General features: G+C 42.2%; 1 protein-coding gene across 1 annotated transcript in view; it reads right to left on the minus strand.

Moving 5' to 3' along the window:
- Positions 1–21694, minus strand: part of LOC311226728 (regulator of nonsense transcripts 1) — a gene marked incomplete at its 3' end in the record, with an annotated part of 278920 nt that overhangs the window by 104568 nt on the left and 152658 nt on the right. Inside the window, exons 7-10 of the mRNA XM_084312138.1 lie at positions 18138–18225; positions 17390–17488; positions 5686–5794; positions 866–1025 (exon numbers count right to left, since the gene is read on the minus strand). Coding sequence (XP_084168264.1) covers positions 866–1025; positions 5686–5794; positions 17390–17488; positions 18138–18225 — 456 coding nt within the window. The remainder of the gene's footprint in view (positions 1–865; positions 1026–5685; positions 5795–17389; positions 17489–18137; positions 18226–21694) is intronic.

Raw genomic sequence — 21694 nt, forward strand, 5'->3', positions numbered from 1 at the left:
TAATTACTAGGTTAAGACACAGCACATAGGCCATGATCCAGGAGACACAGCACACCCCCCCCCCCTCACTCTCAACACACACACATTGACTTCAAGTTCACGCTGGACACGGCTACATCTGGCAAAGCTCCAGACCAGATCACAATCAGTGTATCCACTTAAGTCCATTAGAACCTTCTCACCAGATTAGCCCGGAACAAATAATTCAACTCATTGTCACAAAAATGCCACAAGTCACTAATATACGACTAGCCAAGGGTTATAAAATCCCGGTCAGTTACTGGTCAAATACCACAGTCTCCATTAATCACAGATCGTTATCGATAGAGACACACATGCACATATGTGCACGTAAATGTGCGTACCACGCACTCATGCACGCCTGACATACGGCTGACCAATACACACAGACAGACAACGTGCACTCAGGACAAAGACATACACACTGGACAAGGAGCCGCTAATAAAACACCCCGACAGGGAAGGAGCAGGACTTCTGCTTTGACTTCTTCTGGACTGACTGGACGGACGGACGGGACTCCACTGACTCGACTGCATTTTCTTTTCTACACGACCGGCCGGTTGTAACAACTAGATTTCAATTGTACCTTGCTATATTCACCTTTTATAATACTTTGCTTATTCACTTTTTATATTACTTTGCTTGTTCACTTTTTATAATAAATACCAGTCAAAAGTGTTTAATCTCTTTTATCTTTAAATATCTTATTACAACTTTCACGTCCGAGTCTAAAACGTGACACAATGCATGGTTGGTAATAAATGCTGTATAATTATATTCAAGCCTTATATCCTAATTACATTGATGCATGTTTATTACAACACCTATTCACAACAAACGTACCTGTGAGTGGTTGAGGTCGGGCAGGCCCTGGGCCGTGAAGCGCTTGGGCAGCTGACACTTGATGACCACGTCCTCCACCTCGTGGCCCAGCAGCTTGTGGTAGATGTACCCCGACACCGACATCTCGTCCACAGCAAACGTCTTCAGGGCACTCTGCATCCTGCAGGACGGACACCATTAACACATTCGCGGCCATTCGATTTCCCCATCTAGCTATACCTGGGCCAGCTTTCCATTACATAGTTTCACTGTGCGTCACCTTGTTTGTAGAGCTAAATCTATATTTTATATTATAGCTATGGATACAATACCATGGTCATTTGACAGTAACTATCTTCCGTTCAAGATTCAAAAAGAATTAATTATTCCGTGGTGAATATAAGTATAATTTTGGAATGATCCGGGCTAATTCCTTGGAGGCCGGCTACTAAAACCATTGGCGTTTCGTCCCTGGACACGCTACTATTTTCAAATCAAATCTATATCATAGGTATTATGTTTCATCATGAATGCATGAAAGGGGGGGGGGGTCGTTTCTGATTATTTGATTGTCAGTAACGTCATTCATTATTACCACAACACAGGCCGATCAGGGGGATGGGTATGATAACCTTGCACGATCAAGCTGAAATTGACGTCAGATTGTCCTTACCTAAGGGCGGTCGGGTGGCGTAGGGGAGATTGCGCTCGTCACCAATGCAAGAGGGTGCGGTCTCGACTTCCGGAGTCAGCATTGCCTGCGGCTTGGGCCGATCGTCATACTAACTCGTTTGGCTGAGTTAGCGGGAGGGAAGTTGTGGGTGGTAATCTGGCGTTGTGGACAGCGATGCCTACAGGTCAGGTCTGGGTGCCTGCTCAGCGAAAGGCAGGAAGTGGTGAAGGCAGCGTGACCTCCCACGCGTTACGCTTCACCAATGAGAGTCCTCGCTGCCAGGTGAAAAGAGAGCCGCTGGCTGTCTCCGCATGTGTCGGAGGAAGCATGTGGTAGACTTCAGGGTTCCCTTGTACCGACCAGTAGGGGGAACATGCGCACAACGACCAGGTAGGGGAGGGGGGGAATTGGCATAACGACTAAATTGGGATGGGGAGAAAAGCATAGAAAATCAGGCGGAGAAAAATAGTGTTAAAAGAAAAAAGATTGTCCTTACCTGTGGTCAGTGGTATTCCAAAAAGAATATTCCAATTATTTGATCACCATCTGGTCCATCCTATGTCCATCTGGTCCACGACATAACCCACCACAACATATGGATCGGGGGTCCCGAAAACGATTCAATGCGATCGGGTGAAGCCCTAGGTTTCCCATTACTAGAAAAGTCCGTCCGGAGCGGTTTAAACGTAGCACCCAGTCTGGAACAGGGTTTACTGCACTCTCGATACTGCCTACTAGCAGGATCTGGTCGGTACTGCACCTTCGGAGTCCCAGTATGCCTTTTAACGACAACATACAGGTAGGTCCCTGACATTGAATAGGATATTAAAATCGAAAAAAAGAGAAAACGATCCAAAAAGGTATATATACGTTTTTGGCCGTTTACCGCTGGCGCCCAATAACGTATATACCGTAAATCCTCAAATATAGGACGGGTCTTGTATTTACCTCAGCTGCAAAGAGCACCAGGCCTTTATTAGAGAGGCTTATATAAGAGGCAGGCCTTAATTTAAAAAAATTACACTCATGGACATAATCCCTTCATTTTCAGACTTTTTTAATACGTACATTGTCTGTCTACATTTATTTAGACTAGCATTGGTATATTAAATATTGAGTGCAGTTGAGTAATTGTGAAACTGTGGTGGATTACTTAATTCACACACTGAAGTTGGAACTGTCTATAGGTTGCGGGGTCCGCACGGACCATTTTGCGTGTTGTACCTTCTCGACTACTATCTTGTTGATAACATGCAGGCAATAGCTTTAGCTACTAACGCTATCATAGCATCATGATCTGTAAATAATGTGTCAACTGGACAACGCCAGCCTCGCCTGCCAACGCCATATAGATAGCGAACGTTAACGTTTGCAAACTAAGTCAACGTCATCCAGCTGACACCACAGATCTAGATGACAACATTAGCTAGCGCTAAAGCTAACGCCAACCAGAGGGAAACGTTAATGTATGGTAGTCAGTGTAGCGGGAGGCAGCACTTGATTTGCATTGGCAAGAGTTTCTCATTCTATATCATGGCACGAAAAATACAAAAAATACTTTTTTTTGCGACCTTATATTGGAGACGGCCTGTATTTGTCTGCATGCATCAAACCCCCGGCCATTATAAGAGGCCCGTCCTTTATTCGAGTACCCTCCACTATTAGAGGATTTACGGTATACGTGGTTGGCCGCGAAAGTGTTAACCTCTTAGCAATGTCAAAAAGGACACAATTAACCTCTTACGAATTCCAATCTGGCTTCAGAACATCCCACTCCACTGACACATGCCTTCTCTATTTGAACGACCACATAAAGCAAGAGGTGGACGCGGGCAAATACTGCAGCATGGTCATGCTGGACCTACAAAAGAGTAGAGTAGACGACAGAGTACAGCAACTGGCAATGGGCCTGGTCTACAAGATACACTACACGACCATGGTACCCATGTACATGTCAAAATACTTCCCAAAGGTCAGTGAATACCACGATCACAACACCAGAGGGAGCTCCACAAATCATGTTAAACCCAGATTCGGCTCAAACAAGGGACTAAACACGTTTCGCAATTATGCCACATCAATGTGGAACGCCCTACCTAAAGCTGTAAAGGAATGTGAATCACTACCCACTTTCAAAAACACTCTCAAAGAACACCTACGGGAGACTGCAATTCGAAACTGGCCCCTACAAATGTCCTAACCCAGTTGTACAGTAAAGACCAAGTATGGCTTTGTCAGTATTCCAATGTACAGTGTACAGTGTCCCCCCCCCCTACCCAACCCCCCCACCTTCAATGTACAGCCCCATCCACCCAACCCCACCCCACCTACTCCAATGTACAGTTTCTATGTCAAATGTATATACACCCTTTTTCTGGACACTTTTTGTATCACAAACAGTACTGTATTTGAAAATCTGGTATGTCATAAATGTATAGATGTAGCAGTACTGTCTATCTGTATGTCGTGTGTGTCATATGATTAATTGAAAATAGGGGACCCTGATGTAAACAAGACGAAAGTCTTTCTCTGGTCTGCATCCCCTTAAAGGGGAACTATTTTACTATTTCTTTCACTATTTGGGCACTTTTACACAATTCCTGTGAGTCTATGGAACACCTCTGTAATATATATATTTTTTTTTTATTCATTGTTTTGTATTTCTAATCAAGTCCTCAAAAACAGCATTTTTCTACCTCAAGATTTCGAGCTGTTTTGAGCCTGGGCTGCAGGTGCCACCTAAACTACTGCGGAGCGTCCCAACATTAACATGCAGCGATGACTATATGACATCACATATAGGCACATTTTCAAACGACTCAGTTCAGTGAGGGTGAATATTGTGAGAGGAGAATTGGAAGAATGCGCCAATATGAGAATTTTGAGACATAGATCATATTAATATAAGTTCACATAGCTAGGAAACAATGCTAAACACTCAAAAAGGCCATTTATAAGATAGTTCCCCTTTAACAATTGTATGTATTGAGCTGTACTGTACCCATTCTGCAATCTGTTAATAAACTTTTCAATCAGTCAAAAGGCTGCCTCTTCTTAGGTGGTGAATCAGTCTGTTTGGCCTTAGCCCACTAAGAGTTTGTTCAAAAGTTACAAAAGTTGAGCACACCTCCAGTAACAACTAGATGTACAGAGGTACACAATTTTACAATTGTGCTGATTAAAGGGGACATGTACTGCTATTCCTAGCACTATTTGGGCAACTTTACACAATTCCTGTTAGTCTATTGAAGACATCTGTAAGGTTTTTTTTTCAAAAAATGCATTGTTTTATATTTCTAATCAAGTACTCAAAACCATAATTTTCCAGCTTCAAGATTTCAGGCTGTTATGGCCTGGCTCCGCCCATAAGCACTTTGTGTGACAGTCAGTCCACACAGTCTGCGACTGGTAGACAGAGAGAGACAGAGAGAGATAAGAGAGAGAGAGAGAGAGAGAGAGAGAGGGGGGGGGTGCGAGAGAGAGAGAGAGAGAGACAAAAAAGACAGGCCGTCTCTTCCTTTCGTTTTTTTCTCTCCCTGCGGCAGCTTGTGGGGGGGGGGGGGGCCTCCCTTCCTCCCCTCTCCCGTGTGGCGCGGCAGGTCCCCCCCCCCCCCCCCCCCAAAGTGCTCCCTCCCTCTCTCTCTCTGTCTCCCTCTCTCTCTCTCTCTGTCTCTCCCTCTCTCTCTCTCTCTCCCTCCAGAGTATGCAGAGGTGTCGGGTTTCACTGCCTCGCAGTATGAGGAAGTGGTTTTCCACTCGCTGTCTAGTCTGCGTGTATCGTCTAGGTAGATTGTGGGCGGGTATTAGCTACAACCACAGAGCCAATCACATCACTGTCTTCTACCCAGAGCCTGAATGACGTGACTCAGGCCTTCAAATCAGGATGGACTAATTTACTGGAGCAGGAAATTATCTGAGCTGAATCAGAGCAATCCGCCAATATGGTATTTAGACACTAAAACACATTGATACTAACTCCTATTACTATAATACAATGCTAGAGACTGAAAAATGACATTTATAGTACATGTCCCCTTTAAATCAACTAATGTATAACCCCCGTTTATCTGTCCTACGTCCTACGACTGCTGGCCCTAGAAAAACCCCGTTTATCGCTCATAAAGTCCTACAACTGCTGGCCCTACAAAAGTAGGGTACCTTCAAGTACCTGTCAAAGGAAGTGGACTTCCAGACAAAGTCGACCTGGAAGTTGTGAGGGACCTCCACGGGAGCTCCAACGCTGCTCCTCAGCTCTATGGCGATCTCATCCCCATAGTCTGGGAGACGGTCAAGGAGCAAGTGGAGTCAAGTCATTTATTTTATTTATATAGCGCATTTAAAAGCTCAGAGAGCCGACCAAAGTGCTGTACAGTAACTACAGAATTAAAAACTATAGACATAGTCACACAGTGTAACAGAGGACAATACAACATGACAAAAGACAGGATGGACAGTCAATAGAGTAGGACCACAAGACACTAGGAGTATACAACAGGTGATCCAGTATGACACAAAGACGATACAGCCGACTATGGTAATACATAGGAGACTAGCCGATATGTTATTGGAGTAGGACTATGCAACAGACATAAGACACAGGGAATGACAATAGAGTAACTGGACACTGTACAGAACACAGAACAGCAACACAAGGGGGACCGAGTAAGCACCAGGCTGACTGAGACAACTGTAGAGAATGGAAAGGGAGCGGGGATTATTCCTAGCCAAATGCCTTGTCTGGGGGAAGACCATTCCATAGCCTGGGGGCCACTGCTGCAAACGAGCGGTCACCTCGAGTCTTAAGACTTAGGCGGGGACTTCCGGTTTGGAGATGTGTGGGTAGTCGACCATTGAAAGAGCTCCCGGTCAAACAATATCGAAAGAAGGAAGTAAAACTGTCTAAAACAAAATAAAGTGATAATTCAAAGATATAAGAGAAAAGGAAGGATGACCATGAGAAAGAGCGAGAGAAAGAGGACCCCGGAGGACGTACAAACACCGGAGGAAATATCTTGACACGAGGAAATGGCGGAAGAGATAACTCAGGCGAGCATGACGCAGGTAGGCAGAGGCGTGGAGAACGTGGAGCCCGCCTGGGTAGCGAAGATGCAAGCGACCATGATAGCCAGCGTACAAGAACTACGGGCTGAACTACGGGCTGACATACAGGCTAACGCAAAAGCTATCCAAGCTATACAGAATAGCATACAAGCTAGCGTACAAACCAACATGCAGAACATACAAGCTGGCGCATTGACTAACCAACAGGCTAACGCGACAGCTAATCAAGAGCTAAATTAGCATACAAGCTAACACAATGGCTAACCAGGCGAGCACGCAGAATATACAAAGCAGCATCGATGGACTAAGGGAAGAGTTGAAGAGGGGACAGGACGAGCTCAGAGGGGAAATGGATAAAGGACTCGAGACAATGGATGGAAAAATACAGGAACAAGAGAAAGACATAAAGATGTTGGAAGAAAGGATGGCTGAAACGGAAGAATGGAATACAGAAATACATGATATTCTAAAGGCGACGCTCGAACAACAGAACATGTTGAGAGAAAAGTTAATGGACTTGGAGGGGAGGTCGAGGAGAAACAACATACGAATATGGGGACTGAAAGAGGGGATGGAAGGAGACTCGATGATCAAATTTGTAGACAGCCTAATTCGAAGAGAATTGAAGATGACACCCCCTCGACAAGACAGGGATTCAAAGAGCACACAGGACACTGGCGCCGAAGCCGTGGTTGGACAAGCCACCGAGAGCAGTTATAGTACATTTCTTGGAATTCGAGGTCAAGGAGAACATTCTTAGAGCAGCCTGGCAGAAGAAGATGGAAGTGGAGGGACAGAGAGTAACTTTTGACCATGATTATGCAACAGAGGTGGCGGTAAAGCGCTGGAGCTACGCTCAGATAAAAAAAACTCTGAAGGAAGGAGGAATCAGATTTCAATCGCCAATGACCACGCTGAAGGTCCATTGGAATGAAGGCGCAAAGGTGTACGGCGACGTGCGGGAGGCGGCGAGGGACATGAACCAATGAGGATGGAAGGTGCCGGGAGGAGAAGACGAGAGACCGCCACTGTTGCAGAGGCTGGAGAGAGCGAGGAGATGGACCAGGGTCGGCGGGGGACGAGGAGGAGGCGAGGAGAACAGGAAGGTGAAGGGGATCTGAATTGATTCAAAGCAGATCAACTGAGAAGGACGCAAAGACACAGAGAAGAGGGGCAGAGAGGAGACGAGAGGGGAGACGGTGATCCAAGGGAGGATAAGTACAATACACGCACAATACAGATTAAGGTAAACAGGAGAAGGACTGATGCAATGAGAAGATGGTAAAGTACATACAAGATAATTAAACCAAAAATTTTGAAAGAAGGACATGGAGATTCAAGACACATTAGACTACATATGACGCACACAATACAAGAAAGTGAAAACATGAAAAAGACTTATGCAGGAAGAAGATGATAAAGCACATGCGAGATAATTATACCGAAAGTGATAAAAAAGGACATGGGGATTCAAGAGATATATTGAGACGGACATGAAAGGAACACAGGAGTACACATGTCGCATAACACAATTAGACAGGAACATGAAAGTGACTAATGCAGAGCTTATGACCGGGGGCTCGGAGCAGGTCGCACACATATATAGTCAGTGCAAATTTTTTAGCCACTAGGGGGAGCCCTCTCACTAGGAGAGCCACTACTCCCCACCCACCAGCGGGGGAAAGAGGGGTACGAGTGAGAGCCTCAACTGCCATGGAAGTTCCAAGTGTTAATGTTGATGTTAATGTTTATTATGGTTATATGTATGTAAATCAGACAGAGATAGCAGAGGCTACAACCACAAATATTATTTTATGTGACATGGGTAGAACGGGAAAACAATTGGAAAAGAAATATGACACAAGTTAAGGGTATAAAAATGATGTCGTTAAATGTGAATGGTATGAATAATCCGATCAAGAGGAGTAAGGTGATGACGAAACTTAAGAAAGAGGAGGCGCTGGTCATCTTCTTACAAGAAACACATCTAATATCACAAGAACATGAAAAGCTGAAGAGATTCGGGTATGAAAATCTGTTCTATAGTTATTTTAAACAGAACCATAGAAGAGGAGTAGCTATACTAATTAGGGATGTCCCGATCCGATTTTCAGAAGCTCGGGATAAAAATAAATAATAATAATAATCTGGATTTTTTTATTTATTTTTTTATTCAACAAACATGACCATGTTCACGTCTTAAACTCATACTGAGGCCTTAGTTTTGGTTTTAAATTGCATATCATCATTCATTTATTTATTGTCACACAGAGCAGAAGAATTTTGCCAAAACAAACGCATTTCCTTTGATTTAACACTATGATCGCCGTGGACGAGTTTTCACGTCATTCATAGCCATGCTCATTCTGCCGAAAACGCCATAACTCGTCTTTGATGTCAATATTTCAAAAATCTGTCATCGAAATCATATTTCCTTTCCGGAGCCCTGAGACACACTGCAAAGCTCCACTCAACTCTCTAGCGGTTCAAGAGCGCCATCTGGTGGCCGATCGGCAGATCGCCAACCGGACATTAACCTTTGAACCGGTAGTGCTCATCCATATGTGGTCCGGGCACTCGCTATCGTTAGAGAGACTCCGTATTGACACAGTGAACATCGATCGGTGCAAATAACTTGAAAAAACAACATGATTTGGACGTATATACTATTATACAACCTGGAAATGGATCGGGCATTTCTCCATCCCATAATAGAACAAATTCTGTTCCACGCTCATCTGCCAGCGGCGCGAGGAAGCCACGGTAAGATTCAGCGTTATTTTCTAACGTCTTCCATACTAACTGATCTGATGAACATATGACCCACTCTGGATGAATCATCTAACGCTGCCCACGGAATTATAAACGATACCCCGCCCATCCGGTCATCATCAGATGATGCGTAGAAACTTCTAGAACCACGTCCAGTTGAAATTTTTTATCTCGCACAGATTCCTACCAAACTGTATTTGATCATCAATATAATGCATTTAGGGCTATAATTCACGTTCTGACGAAAGCTGCAGAAAACGATAAAAACATACTTATACTTTAGACCATATTTTAGTATGAATATGTGAATGAAAAAGTTTAACGTTGCTACACCCTGAACAATACATATAGGACATTGAATGGGCCATAATAATGGCAATTTAGCAATAGAATTTAAAAAGTTATAGCCCTGCAAAGAAGGGGAACTTCTCCATAGACAAATAGAGCTGGAGAGGGATGGTAAATTATGAATTTAACCCATGGCGATTCAAGTGTTAAATTTTATACATCAAATGATTTATGTCAAGGATGAGGGACATCCACTAGTTGCAGAACTTGCAGCCACTTTTACAGACGATGGCACCATTGCTCTCATGAAGCAGCAGGTTGGAGGCAGAGTTTTTAGATTACTCCGGTTGCAATGCCTCGCTTGAATGAAGTTAACTTTTCACCTGGATAACGTCAACATTCAGGGTGAATGTAATGTGAGAAATTGGGATGGGAGAAAAAAAAATTATAATAAATATATATATTTTGTTATAAAAAAAAAATTTGATCGGATTGGGAAAGATCGGTATCGGTAGATACTCAAAATCACATGATCGGGATCGGATCGGGAGGAAAAAAATGTGATCGGGACATCCCTAATACTAATTAAGAACACAGTGAAGTTTGAAATGATCAGGGAAATAAGGGATAAAGAGGGGAGGTATGTAATGGTCAAGGGGAAAATGGAAGGTCAAATGGTAACACTAGTGAATGTGTATGCTCCACCAGACAGTGAGAAATATCTATTTGAAACGATCTTTGATATCATAGCGTTGGAAGGGGAGGGGGTCCTGATCTGTACAGGTGATTTCAATGTAGTACTGAACAATGACATAGACACGACAAGCACAAAGAAATGAAGGACAAACATTAGCAAATATATGAATATACAAATGGCAGAATTAGGAATCATGGACAGCAATGCACACACTAGATAGAGAATACACACATTATTCACATACACACACAACATATTCAAGGATAGACTATTTTCTCATGACAACAGGGGACAGATACAGGGTAGAAGAATGCAGGATAGGGGTAACGGACATATCAGATCATAGCGCAATATATCTGACAGTGAATCTTAAAAGTAGATGGAAAGATACAGTTTGGAGACTGAATGTAGGACTATTAACCCTTTCACTGCCACACGACAGCCGGTTAACCCTTTCACTGTGACAATACAGAAGGTTAGCCCTTTACTATCACACAACCGACGGCGATGCTCCATCATTAGCATCATTAGCTCCATTGATGCGGAGCTAATGATGCTAATGATGGAGCATCGCTGTCGGTTGTGTGATAGTAAAGGGTTAACCTTCTGTCGTGTGGCAGTGAAAGGGTTTAATAACAAAGGTTTGGTTAATGAAGTAAAGGAAGACATAATTAGATACAGAGAAGAAAATGATAACGGAGAGGTAGACCCAAACATTTTATGGGATGCACTAAAGGTAGTAATATGGGGAAAATGTATAGCAAAGACGGCATTACATTACTCGGGCTAGAATAGAGACATACCAGAACTTGATAAAGAAACTGAAAGAATTAGAGAAAGAACACCAAAGCTCAAAGAACCAAAAGACACTTAGGGAGGTAAAGGAAGTTAGAGGAAAGATAAACAAAGAGCTGCTGACAGAAATAGAGAAGAAAGCTAGATACATAAAGCAGACATACTATGAAGGGGGACCGAGAGCGACCAGACTTTTAGCTAGACGAATCAGGACACAACAAAAACTGAACACAATAAGGGACACGAACACAAACAAAATACTGAGAGAACCAGCTGAAATAGAGAAGACATTTGAAGAATATTATAAGAAACTATACACACAACCGATAGCGGCAGGAGAAGAGGAGATAGAGAAATATTTTGAAAAATTTGATCTACCATCGATAGGGAAGGAACGAAATATTAAATGCAGAGATCACAGAAGAGGAAGTATGGAATGCGATCAGTAAAGCAAAGAGTAGTAAGTCACCGGGTAGCGACGGGTTCCCCTCGGAATTCTACAAAACATTTAGACAGGAACTGAGCCCCATATTAGAAGCAGCATTCAGACACACAATGGAAAAAGGCACAATGCCACCTTCATGAAAAGAGGCCATAATTACTACAATTCCAAAAGAAGGGAAAGATAGAGAACTGTGTAGCAGTTTCAGACCTGTGTCCATACTTAATGTAGATTACAAGATGTATACATCAATAATATCCAAAAGATTTGAGACATTTATGACAGATATAATAGATGAAGACCAGACCGGATTCATTAAAGGAAGACACACAGGATAACATAAGGAAGACAGTGCAGGTGGTAGAGTAGATACAAAAGGAAGGAGGAAGTGCAGTATTAGTTAGCCTAGATGCAGAAAAAGCGTTCGACAGTGTAAGCTGGATATTTCTATATAAAGTATTGGAAAAATTTGGATTAGATAAAAACGCTATGAAAACAATTAGGGCATTATATCAAGAACTGACGGCTAGGATTAAGGTAAATGGTAGTTTGACGGACCGGATTAAACTAGAGAGAGCTACCAGACAGGGTTGTTGTCTTTCGCCGACGCTCTTTGATGTATTCATCGAACCACTGGCTCAACTAATTAGACAGACCAAAGACATCAAAGGGGTGGAGATAAGGGGAACAGAACATAAATTGGGACTGTTCGCAGACGACGTGATAGTGTATGAGACAACCAGACACAAGCTTTCTGACACTGATGGATTTACTGACAGAATATGGATACTACTCAGGATATAGACTCAACATGACGAAGACACAGACTTTAGCACTGAACTACAACGATAGAGATCAAAGAAAAATACAAAATTAAATGGGACATGGACATGGACAGGATCAAGTACCTAGGGGTGAACATTACAAGAGGGATGGAGGGGTTATACGATGCAAACTATACACAGATCAATCAGAAAATCAAGAGAGACCTCGAAAGATGGACAGTAATGCCCCTAGATTTCAGCTCAAGGATCGAAATCATTAAGATGAACATATTACCAAGGGGGGGGGGGGGGGGGAGGCCAAGGATCAGATATGTGACTCTACACAGGGATTAAAGCAAAAATAAATCTCCTGACTGAACTTTTTTTCAGGCCAAGTCATATTCTTATTTTAACCTCCACTATATATTTTTTTAATAGCGTTAGTGTTTTAAGGGAACTAGATCATTTTGAACATCTTTTCTATTGCCAGTTTGCTATTACGTAATATCAATGCTGTTTTCAATTCATTAAATGAAACTGATTGCAAGGGTTGACTGACTTTGTCATACAAATAAACAAATCTACATACTGTAACTTTTCAGTATTGTGTATAGTTCAAATGATGTATTGTCTATAGTTCAAATTCAGTATTGTGTATAGTTCAAATTCAGTATTGTGTATAGTTCAAATTCAGTATTATTGTATAGTTAAAATTATGTATTGTCTATAGTTCAAATGATGTATTATGTATAGTTCAAATTATGTATTGTGTATAGTTCAAATTTCAGGCTCCAGACTAACTTTTTACATTGGTTGCACCAGTGCGCCTAACTTTTTCATTTAGGTGCACCAGCACATAATTTAGGTGCACCCAAACATTTTCGCAGCGCCTTTTGCCACTGCTATAATACATTTTTAAGCGTTACCTTTACCATTACCCTTTTTGTCAGTTCCCATACACATTAGTAATTTCTTAAGATGTTATGTAAATGATTGTAAAAAAATAACATTGTATTACAGTTAGCTCACAAAGTCCAATCCTTCACTTTTTTATGTCTATTTTAACACATTCAACTCAGCTCCAGTTAGAGCTGTCCCCAAGCCTGTTTTTGGGATTGAAACATTCGCCAGGGTTTTTCTAACAGACTTTTTAACCATCGTTTTTAATCATGCAAACAATTTGCTCCTAAATAGGGAGGTGTAGTCTGACGTCACTTTGTGTACAGTCTCCTCCCCATCATATGTATATATTCTCTGTTAGGATCTATGGGTAACAGTACTGTATATTTGCTAGGGCTGACCCCTATTAGTCGAATAGTCGACTAATCGATCGAAAGGAGCTGTAGTCGACTGCCAACCTCTTAGTCGAATGCAAAAATAATAATTATAATAATAATATTATAATAATTATAATTATTATTATAATTTTTGTATCATTCTTTCCAAAAGAAAAGAGGCCTAGAAGCGTGGCTAACGCTAATGACACGCATACCAGAGGCTAACTGCCTAAGAAAACAGGCACAGAGGCACTGAAAGAGGATTTCACCCATCTAATAAACACACTAGACTAGACAAATATCAAGATGTATCCATCAGTGGACCAATTGTATGCTTTTGCAGAGGACAAGAAGCCTTCCGTCGACTCCTTCAGACATTAACAGTTTCAGTGCCGACCTTTTACCCCGTTGAATGCCATCATCCACTTCAATGTTAGCATTAAAAAACGCCTAATCTATGTTTTTAATTATGTGTCTAATCTGCTCGTCGCTTATCAATGACTTGTTTGCAGTCAACATTGTCGAAATGGATTGTTTTTTTTAATCGGTTCATATCCTTTTTATAGCTTTTCGAAAAGCTATCGTTCTCTCAAATTTTCAGAAAATTGAAAGATGCCCCCATAAACTGCATTTATTGGAATATTCTCGAATACACTAGACACGTTGTCATTTGTCGGCCTATTTATGAATCGTTTTCAAATAAACGCTAGATTATCGATAGTATATGTGTACTTATGGACGCTATAGACGCGAGATGAGAAATCGATTATCTTATTTCCTCATCAGCGATCACAGCCAAACAGCCACATCACACATAGGGCAAACGCTGAGATCTCCGTGAAAACAGGTCTGATTATCCTAAGACTGGTAAAATAGATTCCTTACCTGAGATCAGATCTTATCCAAAAAGATTATTCCAATTCTTGATCGCCATTCCAAATATCGATCACACTTATTGATTACAGTGTTGGTACTGTAAATACACAATCGTCGCTGTTCTGAGGGCCGGCGATCACTTGGTCTCTTCAGATGCCTTGACGGGAAAATAAAATGAGGAAACTGGCCACCCCCCCTGTATCAGTCTGAGCTGATGGGGTGCAGTTACACAGGGAGAGACGATAGGGGGCGGTATCTTCCCAATTGAGCTCAGAGAGACTCTGCAGCACTAACCCATGGCTCGATTGATGAAATATGAATTCAAATCGCCAATAAAAAAAATACGGCAAACAAACGACATTACGCGTTGTCGGCACTCAATGGGGGGGCTGATAAAACGAGATATGACGTCGCTGGCACTCAATGTGTTAAGCACCCCCACAGCCAAAATGGAATGATAAAAAAATATATATAAATTATTAATATTATTTATTTTTTCCATAGTCGACTCAAATTGACGGAAATCCAGGGGCGGTCAGGTGGCGTAGCGGAGATTGCGCTCGTCACCAATGCAAGAGGCTGCGGTCTCGACTCCCGGAGTCAGCATTGCCTTGGCTTGGGCTGATCGTCATACTAACTCGTTTGGCTGAGTTAGGGGGAGGGAAGTCATGGGTGGGAATCTGGCGTTGTGGACAGCGACGCCTACAGGTCAGGTCTGGGCGCTTGCTCAGCGGAGGCAGGACTTGATGAAGGCAGCGTGACCTCCCACGTGTTACGCTTCACCAATGAGAGTCCTCGCTGCCAGGTGAAAAAAGAGTCACTGGCTGTCGCCGCGCGTGTCGGAGGAAGCGTGCGGATGACTTCAGGGTTCCCTTGTACCGACCAGTAGGAGAACATGCGCACAACAACCAGGCAGGGGAGGGGGGGAATTGGCACAACGACTAAAATTGGGACAGGGAGAAAAACAGAGAAAAAAATCGGAGAAATAGAGGATTAAAAAATAAATAAAAAATTTACGGAAATACGTCTCAAGATGGAACGCTTTAATGCCTGCTCTACAACTACCAAAGGAAAAAGGAGGAATGGCAGTACCCAGTTTAGAAAGCTATTACTATGCAGCACAGCTTAGAACAGTAGCATGCTGGTTCAATGTGAATTATGAAGCCAAATGGAAACATATAGAAACCAAAAGAGAGGGATTCAAAGTGCAGGCACTGATAGGAGATAGGGAAATGTTCAGAAGACAGGAACAACTACTAGACCCAATTACCAAATTCACTATAAACATATGGAACACAATAGTAAAGAAATACAAGCTAGAAAAAGAATTCAAGATACTGAGATGGATAACACACGACAACACATTCAAACCAGGGATAGAAGAACATGGGTTCAAAAGATGGGAACGGGGGGGGGGGGGGGGGGGGGATAACAGCAATATGTACAATGATAGAAGGAGGGGAGATGCAGACTCTACAAAACTTTAAAGAAAGATTTGGACTAGAGAATAGGGACCACTTTAGATATTTACAGATTAGAGACTACTATAACAAGGAAATAAAGCAAGACAGCGACAAAGAACAGAATGGGGTAATTAAGATAATGGTAAAATCATACGAAGGAAGGAAGGGAAGGGTGATATCAGCACTATGCAGGCAATAATGGACAGTAAGGGAAATACAACATTGTATATAAAAGAAAAGTGGGAGAAAGAGTTAGAAATAGAGATAACAGAGGAGGAACGGTATAACACATGTAAGACACAACAATCAACCACAGGATCAAGGATATGGAGGGAGTTTGGGTGGAAAAACATAATTAAATTCTTTATAACACCAGAAATACAGGGCAATTACACACCAGCAAAGAAACTATGTTGGAGGGAGTGTGGACAAGAAATAGCAAACCAGACACACATATTTTGGAGATGTCAGAAAATAAGGCACTACGGGGAAGAGATAGGAGATAAAATAAATGAAATAATAGGATACGAAATACCCCAGGAAGGCCAAGTGTTGTATCTGGGGAACCTATCACAGGAAGGAATTCAAGGGGAAGACAAATACTTGATTAAGATACTAATAGTGGCAGCCAAAAAAGCTTTAACTAAACGGTGGTACAAGGTAGAAGTGTCGACGAAGGACCAATGGATAGAGATAGTAGAGGGGATACAGGAAATGGAGAGAATCACACATCTGCTGAGGCTGCAAGAAGAGAAGTTTGAATTGAAATGGGAAAAGTGGGAAGAATATAGGAGGGGAAGGAACGACATCACAGGGGATTGAAAAGGATACAAGGAAATTATGAAAAATGTAAATAAAGGATGCAAATATAGAATGGACCGAAGGACCCATGCCACACTTTTTCTTTTCTCATTTTTGTATTTTTGTATATCTGTTTTATTTTTATTTCTTGTTGATGAGTCTTTATAATTTTGAATGTGGAAATGTATTGTCTATGTATGTTGTTGAAAATGAATACTTAGACGGACACATTAGACAGACTTAGGGACCATCAGGAACACACAGGGACATCTCCAGGGCCTGGACCCAGACCAAACACAACCTGGGGGGAATTATTGATCCTCCGTTTTTTTATAACATGTCCTTAACCCTTCCCCTAACCGTCTGTGGTAGTGAAAGGGTTAACCCTTTACCGTGTGGCAGTGAAAGGGTTAACCCTTTGGTGGTGTGGCAGTGAAAGGGTTGAAGGAACATGTCAACATTATGGGAAATGCAGTCTTCTCTAGAGTCAGACAAGAAGATGTCTGGTAAAAAACTGGTATCCATCTTCTTGTCTGACTCAGGAAAAGACGGTAAACGCCACGATGTTGGCGTGTTTTTCCATATGAGAAACACTGCCAGCATTACATATAATAATATAATAATATTGAAGGATACTGTCAGGGACCTTGATGACGTGTCCGATGCCTTTCCAGAGAGGGGCCAGGTCTCCTTTGTACCGCAGACAGATCTCATCTCCCTGCATCAGACGCATGTCTAGAGGAATGAAGAGGAGAGAACGGGGTGAGAGAGAAGAGGGATAAACTTGCCTTGTAACCCACTGATTTCAAATACTAACATTTCTGCTTTGAATATTTATAACACCAAAAACACTGGTACAAGTGCTTTTTTGATGGTCTGAAATCGGATAGGATGCATACAAAAGGTGGACACACCACACATAAACATGAGCAAATGCCATGCATACACACACACACACACGTACACATTGAAACCATCTATACTGTATTTCAAAGCAGCAGATAGAAGCTGGTCTTTTAGAAAAGGTTCCCCTATAGAGGGTCATTAGTATAGAAAAGAGGGAGCACATGTTGTTGTGTATGTACTGTATATGTCATATGTTTTTGTATTGTAATGCATCTTTAACGTATTAACTGTTAGTTGTATGAGGACCTCAATGGAAATAAGTCCCACGACAAAATAAATCAAATCAAGAAAATCATACAAGAGTGGCATGTCATTATGTCTTCGGACTTAGAGAAAAAGAATAATAAAAAGAATAATTTGCTCTTATGAGAATGCGGGGCAGACAGCTGGGCCGTGAGGAAGAGGAATGGACGTGGACCTTTTGTACACAAACCATAATGACGACGACGATGGCGATAAAGTAAAAACAAGGAATTACCACCTGAGTCCGTCTTGGGGAGGCTGAAATAAGCAATCCGCTTTTTATTCAATCCCAAGTCCCACCTGACCGTTATATTGTCCTGGGTCTGTGGAGAGGAGCCATGCGGACAGAGATGTTAAAAGCTGCTGCAGAAAAACAAGCATGTCCAAACACTTAGGGTCAAAATCATATGGGCAGAGGCAAAGACAGACATGTAGACCTTCATGAGAATTCTAGTTGGCCCTGGTCTATATCCCGTTGCAGTGTAGGATGAACATTCTAGTTGGCCCTGGTTTATATCCTGTTGCAGTGTAGGATGAACATTCTAGATGGCCCTGGTCTATATCCTGTTGCAGTGTAGGATGAACATTCTAGTTGGCCCTGGTTTATACCCTGTTGCTGTGTAGGATGAACATTCTAGTTGGCCCTGGTTTATATCCTGTTGCTGTGTAGGATGAACATTCTAGTTGGCCCTGGTTTATATCCTGTTGCTGTGTAGGATGAACATTCTAGTTGGCCCTGGTTTATATCCCGTTGCAGTGTGTGATGAACATTCTAGATGGCCCTGGTTTATATCCCGTTGGAGTGTAGGATGAACATTCTAGATGGCCCTGGTGTATATCCCGTTGCAGTGTAGGATGAACATTCTAGTTGGCCCTGGTCTATATCCCGTTGCAGTGTAGGATGAACATTCTAGTTGGCCCTGGTTTATATCCTGTTGCAGTGTAGGATGAACATTCTAGTTGGCCCTGGTTTATATCCTGTTGCTGTGTAGGATGAACATTCGAGTTGGCCCTGGTTTATATCCTGTTGCAGTGTATGATGAACATTCTAGATGGCCCTGGTTTATATCCTGTTGCAGTGTAGGATGAACATTCTAGTTGGCCCTGGTTTATATCCCATTGCTGTGTAGGATGAACATTCTAGTTGGCCCTGGTTTATATCCCGTTGCAGTGTGTGATGAACATTCTAGATGGCCCTGGTTTATATCCCGTTGGAGTGTAGAATGAACATTCTAGATGGCCCTGGTGTATATCCCGTTGCAGTGTAGGATGAACATTCTAGTTGGCCCTGGTTTATATCCTGTTGCAGTGTAGGATGAACATTCTAGTTGGCCCTGGTTTATATCCCGTTGCAGTGTGTGATGAACATTCTAGATGGCCCTGGTTTATATCCCGTTGCAGTGTAGGATGAACATTCTAGTTGGCCCTGGTTTATATCCTGTTGCTGTGTAGGATGAACATTCTAGTTGGCCCTGGTTTATATCCTGTTGCAGTGTATGATGAACATTCTAGATGGCCCTGGTTTATATCCTGTTGCAGTGTAGGATGAACATTCTAGTTGGCCCTGGTTTATATCCTGGTGCAGTGTAGGATGAACATTCTAGATGGCCCTGGTTTATATCCTGTTGCAGTGTAAAATGAACATTCTAGTTGGCCCTGGTCTATATCGCGTTGCAGTGTAGGATGAACATTCTAGTTGGCCCTGGTTTATATCCTGGTGCAGTGTAGGATGAACATTCTAGTTGGCCCTGGTTTATATCCTGGTGCAGTGTAGGATGAACATTCTAGTTGGCCCTGGTTTATATCCTGGTGCAGTGTAGGATGAACATTCTAGTTGGCCCTGGTCTATATCCTGGTGCAGTGTAGTGACAGGATGCTGACAGGAAATACACTTGGGCCCAAGCGGTTTCCCTGACAACAGAGTTCTTCTGAAAAGGTCTACAGAAATAGCTCATTTAAATTAATTACATTTAGAATTTTAGAATGTTCTGACTAGCACCAGAGTTAACATCTTCAGAAACAGAGCAGAGGGATGTGTCCAGCATTACAGTAATCATGAGACAAGACACAACTCGCTCAACACACAACCAGACTAAAGTCTGGGTGCTGAATCCTCATTGAAGTAAACCTTAAAGACACTGATTGCCAGAATATGAATGAATGAATGAAAACTTTATTTAACAGATTGCAGAATGGGTACAATACAGTATGGCTCAATACACACAATTGTTAACACTTTGAGTGCCACTCACGAGATTTCTCTGGTTTTTTTATAGGTGGTTGCATGCCACTCACGAGATTTCTCGGAATAATTTTTTTTTTTTTTTTTTTTTGCGATCTGAAAAATTATTGCATCACCCGAGCCTACCCGAGTATAGCCGAGGGGCGCCGGCGATCACTGTGGAAAAAAGCGCCCCCTGTCGTCTCCCAGATGACATAAGTGATTTTGGAATGGACTCAATGAAAATGAATGGGGAAAAAAATCCGGTACTCCACATTTTCCAGTTCACTGATCTAGCCGGGGTTACTAGAGTTCATTCTGGAGCCTCAGATCCCCGCGGATCATGGAGTTCTACTGTATCGCGTTGGATCCATACACGTATCGATTTTTTCGAATGGTGATCAGGAATTGGAATATACCAGTTGGATACCATCTGATGTCAGGTAAGGACTCTATGTTATCAGTGGTAGGATAATCAGAGTAAGTTTGATGAAGTTATAAGCTGTTTTGTGAAATGTCTTCTTTCGGTTTCACTGTAAAAGTCCGTGAGGAAATCAACGGAGCGATTATCCGTGCGCGGCCGTAATGTGCGTGCGTGCACGTATAATATTGATCATCTAGCGTTTATTTGAAAACGATTCATAAAAAGGCAGACGAATATCAACGTTGTGGAATATTCCACTAAAAGACGATTTTCATAGAATGCTCCAGAATGAGCTGTTTTTTATATCAAAACGGGGGCTTTTCTAACTGCTCTGAAACGGCAACGACGCGATAAAAAAACAATCTGCCTTCACAGCACTGACTGGAAAATAGTCTTTGATAATGCGATGGGCAGATTAGACACATAGCCATAATTTAAAACATAGATTAGGCGATATTAACGTTAACATTGGCGCCGATGGTGGCATTCAAGCGGTAAAACGGAAAACCAGGCGTGGCGCTGAAAGTGTTAAGGGGATGCAGACCAGAGAAAGACGTTTGTCTTGTTTACATCAGGGTCCCCCATTTTCAATTCATAGTGACACATGTGCAGCAGACATGTCGACGAAGAAGTCATCAGACGTGTGGTTACACTTTAAAATATGCAAAGACAATGCCAAAAAAGCCGAGTGCCAGATATGCCAGAAGAAAATGGCATATCACAACTCTACAACAACTTTGTCCAATCACCTAAAAAAACGTAAGTATCGTTGCACACGACGGCGACGCCACACAAAACATTAATAAGGCTATGCCTATGCTGCTATGACCAATGTGTTACCAAGTTGGCTAATTTAATTGTAATCATCTGCTTTTGTAGGTGCATTGTCTGATATAATTATAAATTATGAATTATAAATTAAATATAATATAATTGTTTGCTTGATAGACGAAGGTTGCAACATAATTATGTAATGTCATGTCGTTGGCTGTGAGAGCAGCCCCACTGCACCCAGGCAGCGCAGCCGAGTGAAACCTTGTTGGCTGCGTCACAGTCACGAAAGGGGCTACTTAATTAATTAATCCAATCCACTTTATTTATAGAGCACATAAAACAACAAAGTTTACCAAAGTGCTGTACAAGTCCC

The sequence above is a fragment of the Notolepis coatsorum genome (genome assembly GCF_963971535.1).
Source record: "Notolepis coatsorum genome assembly, chromosome: 4".
NCBI classification, from domain to species: Eukaryota; Metazoa; Chordata; class Actinopteri; order Aulopiformes; family Paralepididae; genus Notolepis; species Notolepis coatsorum.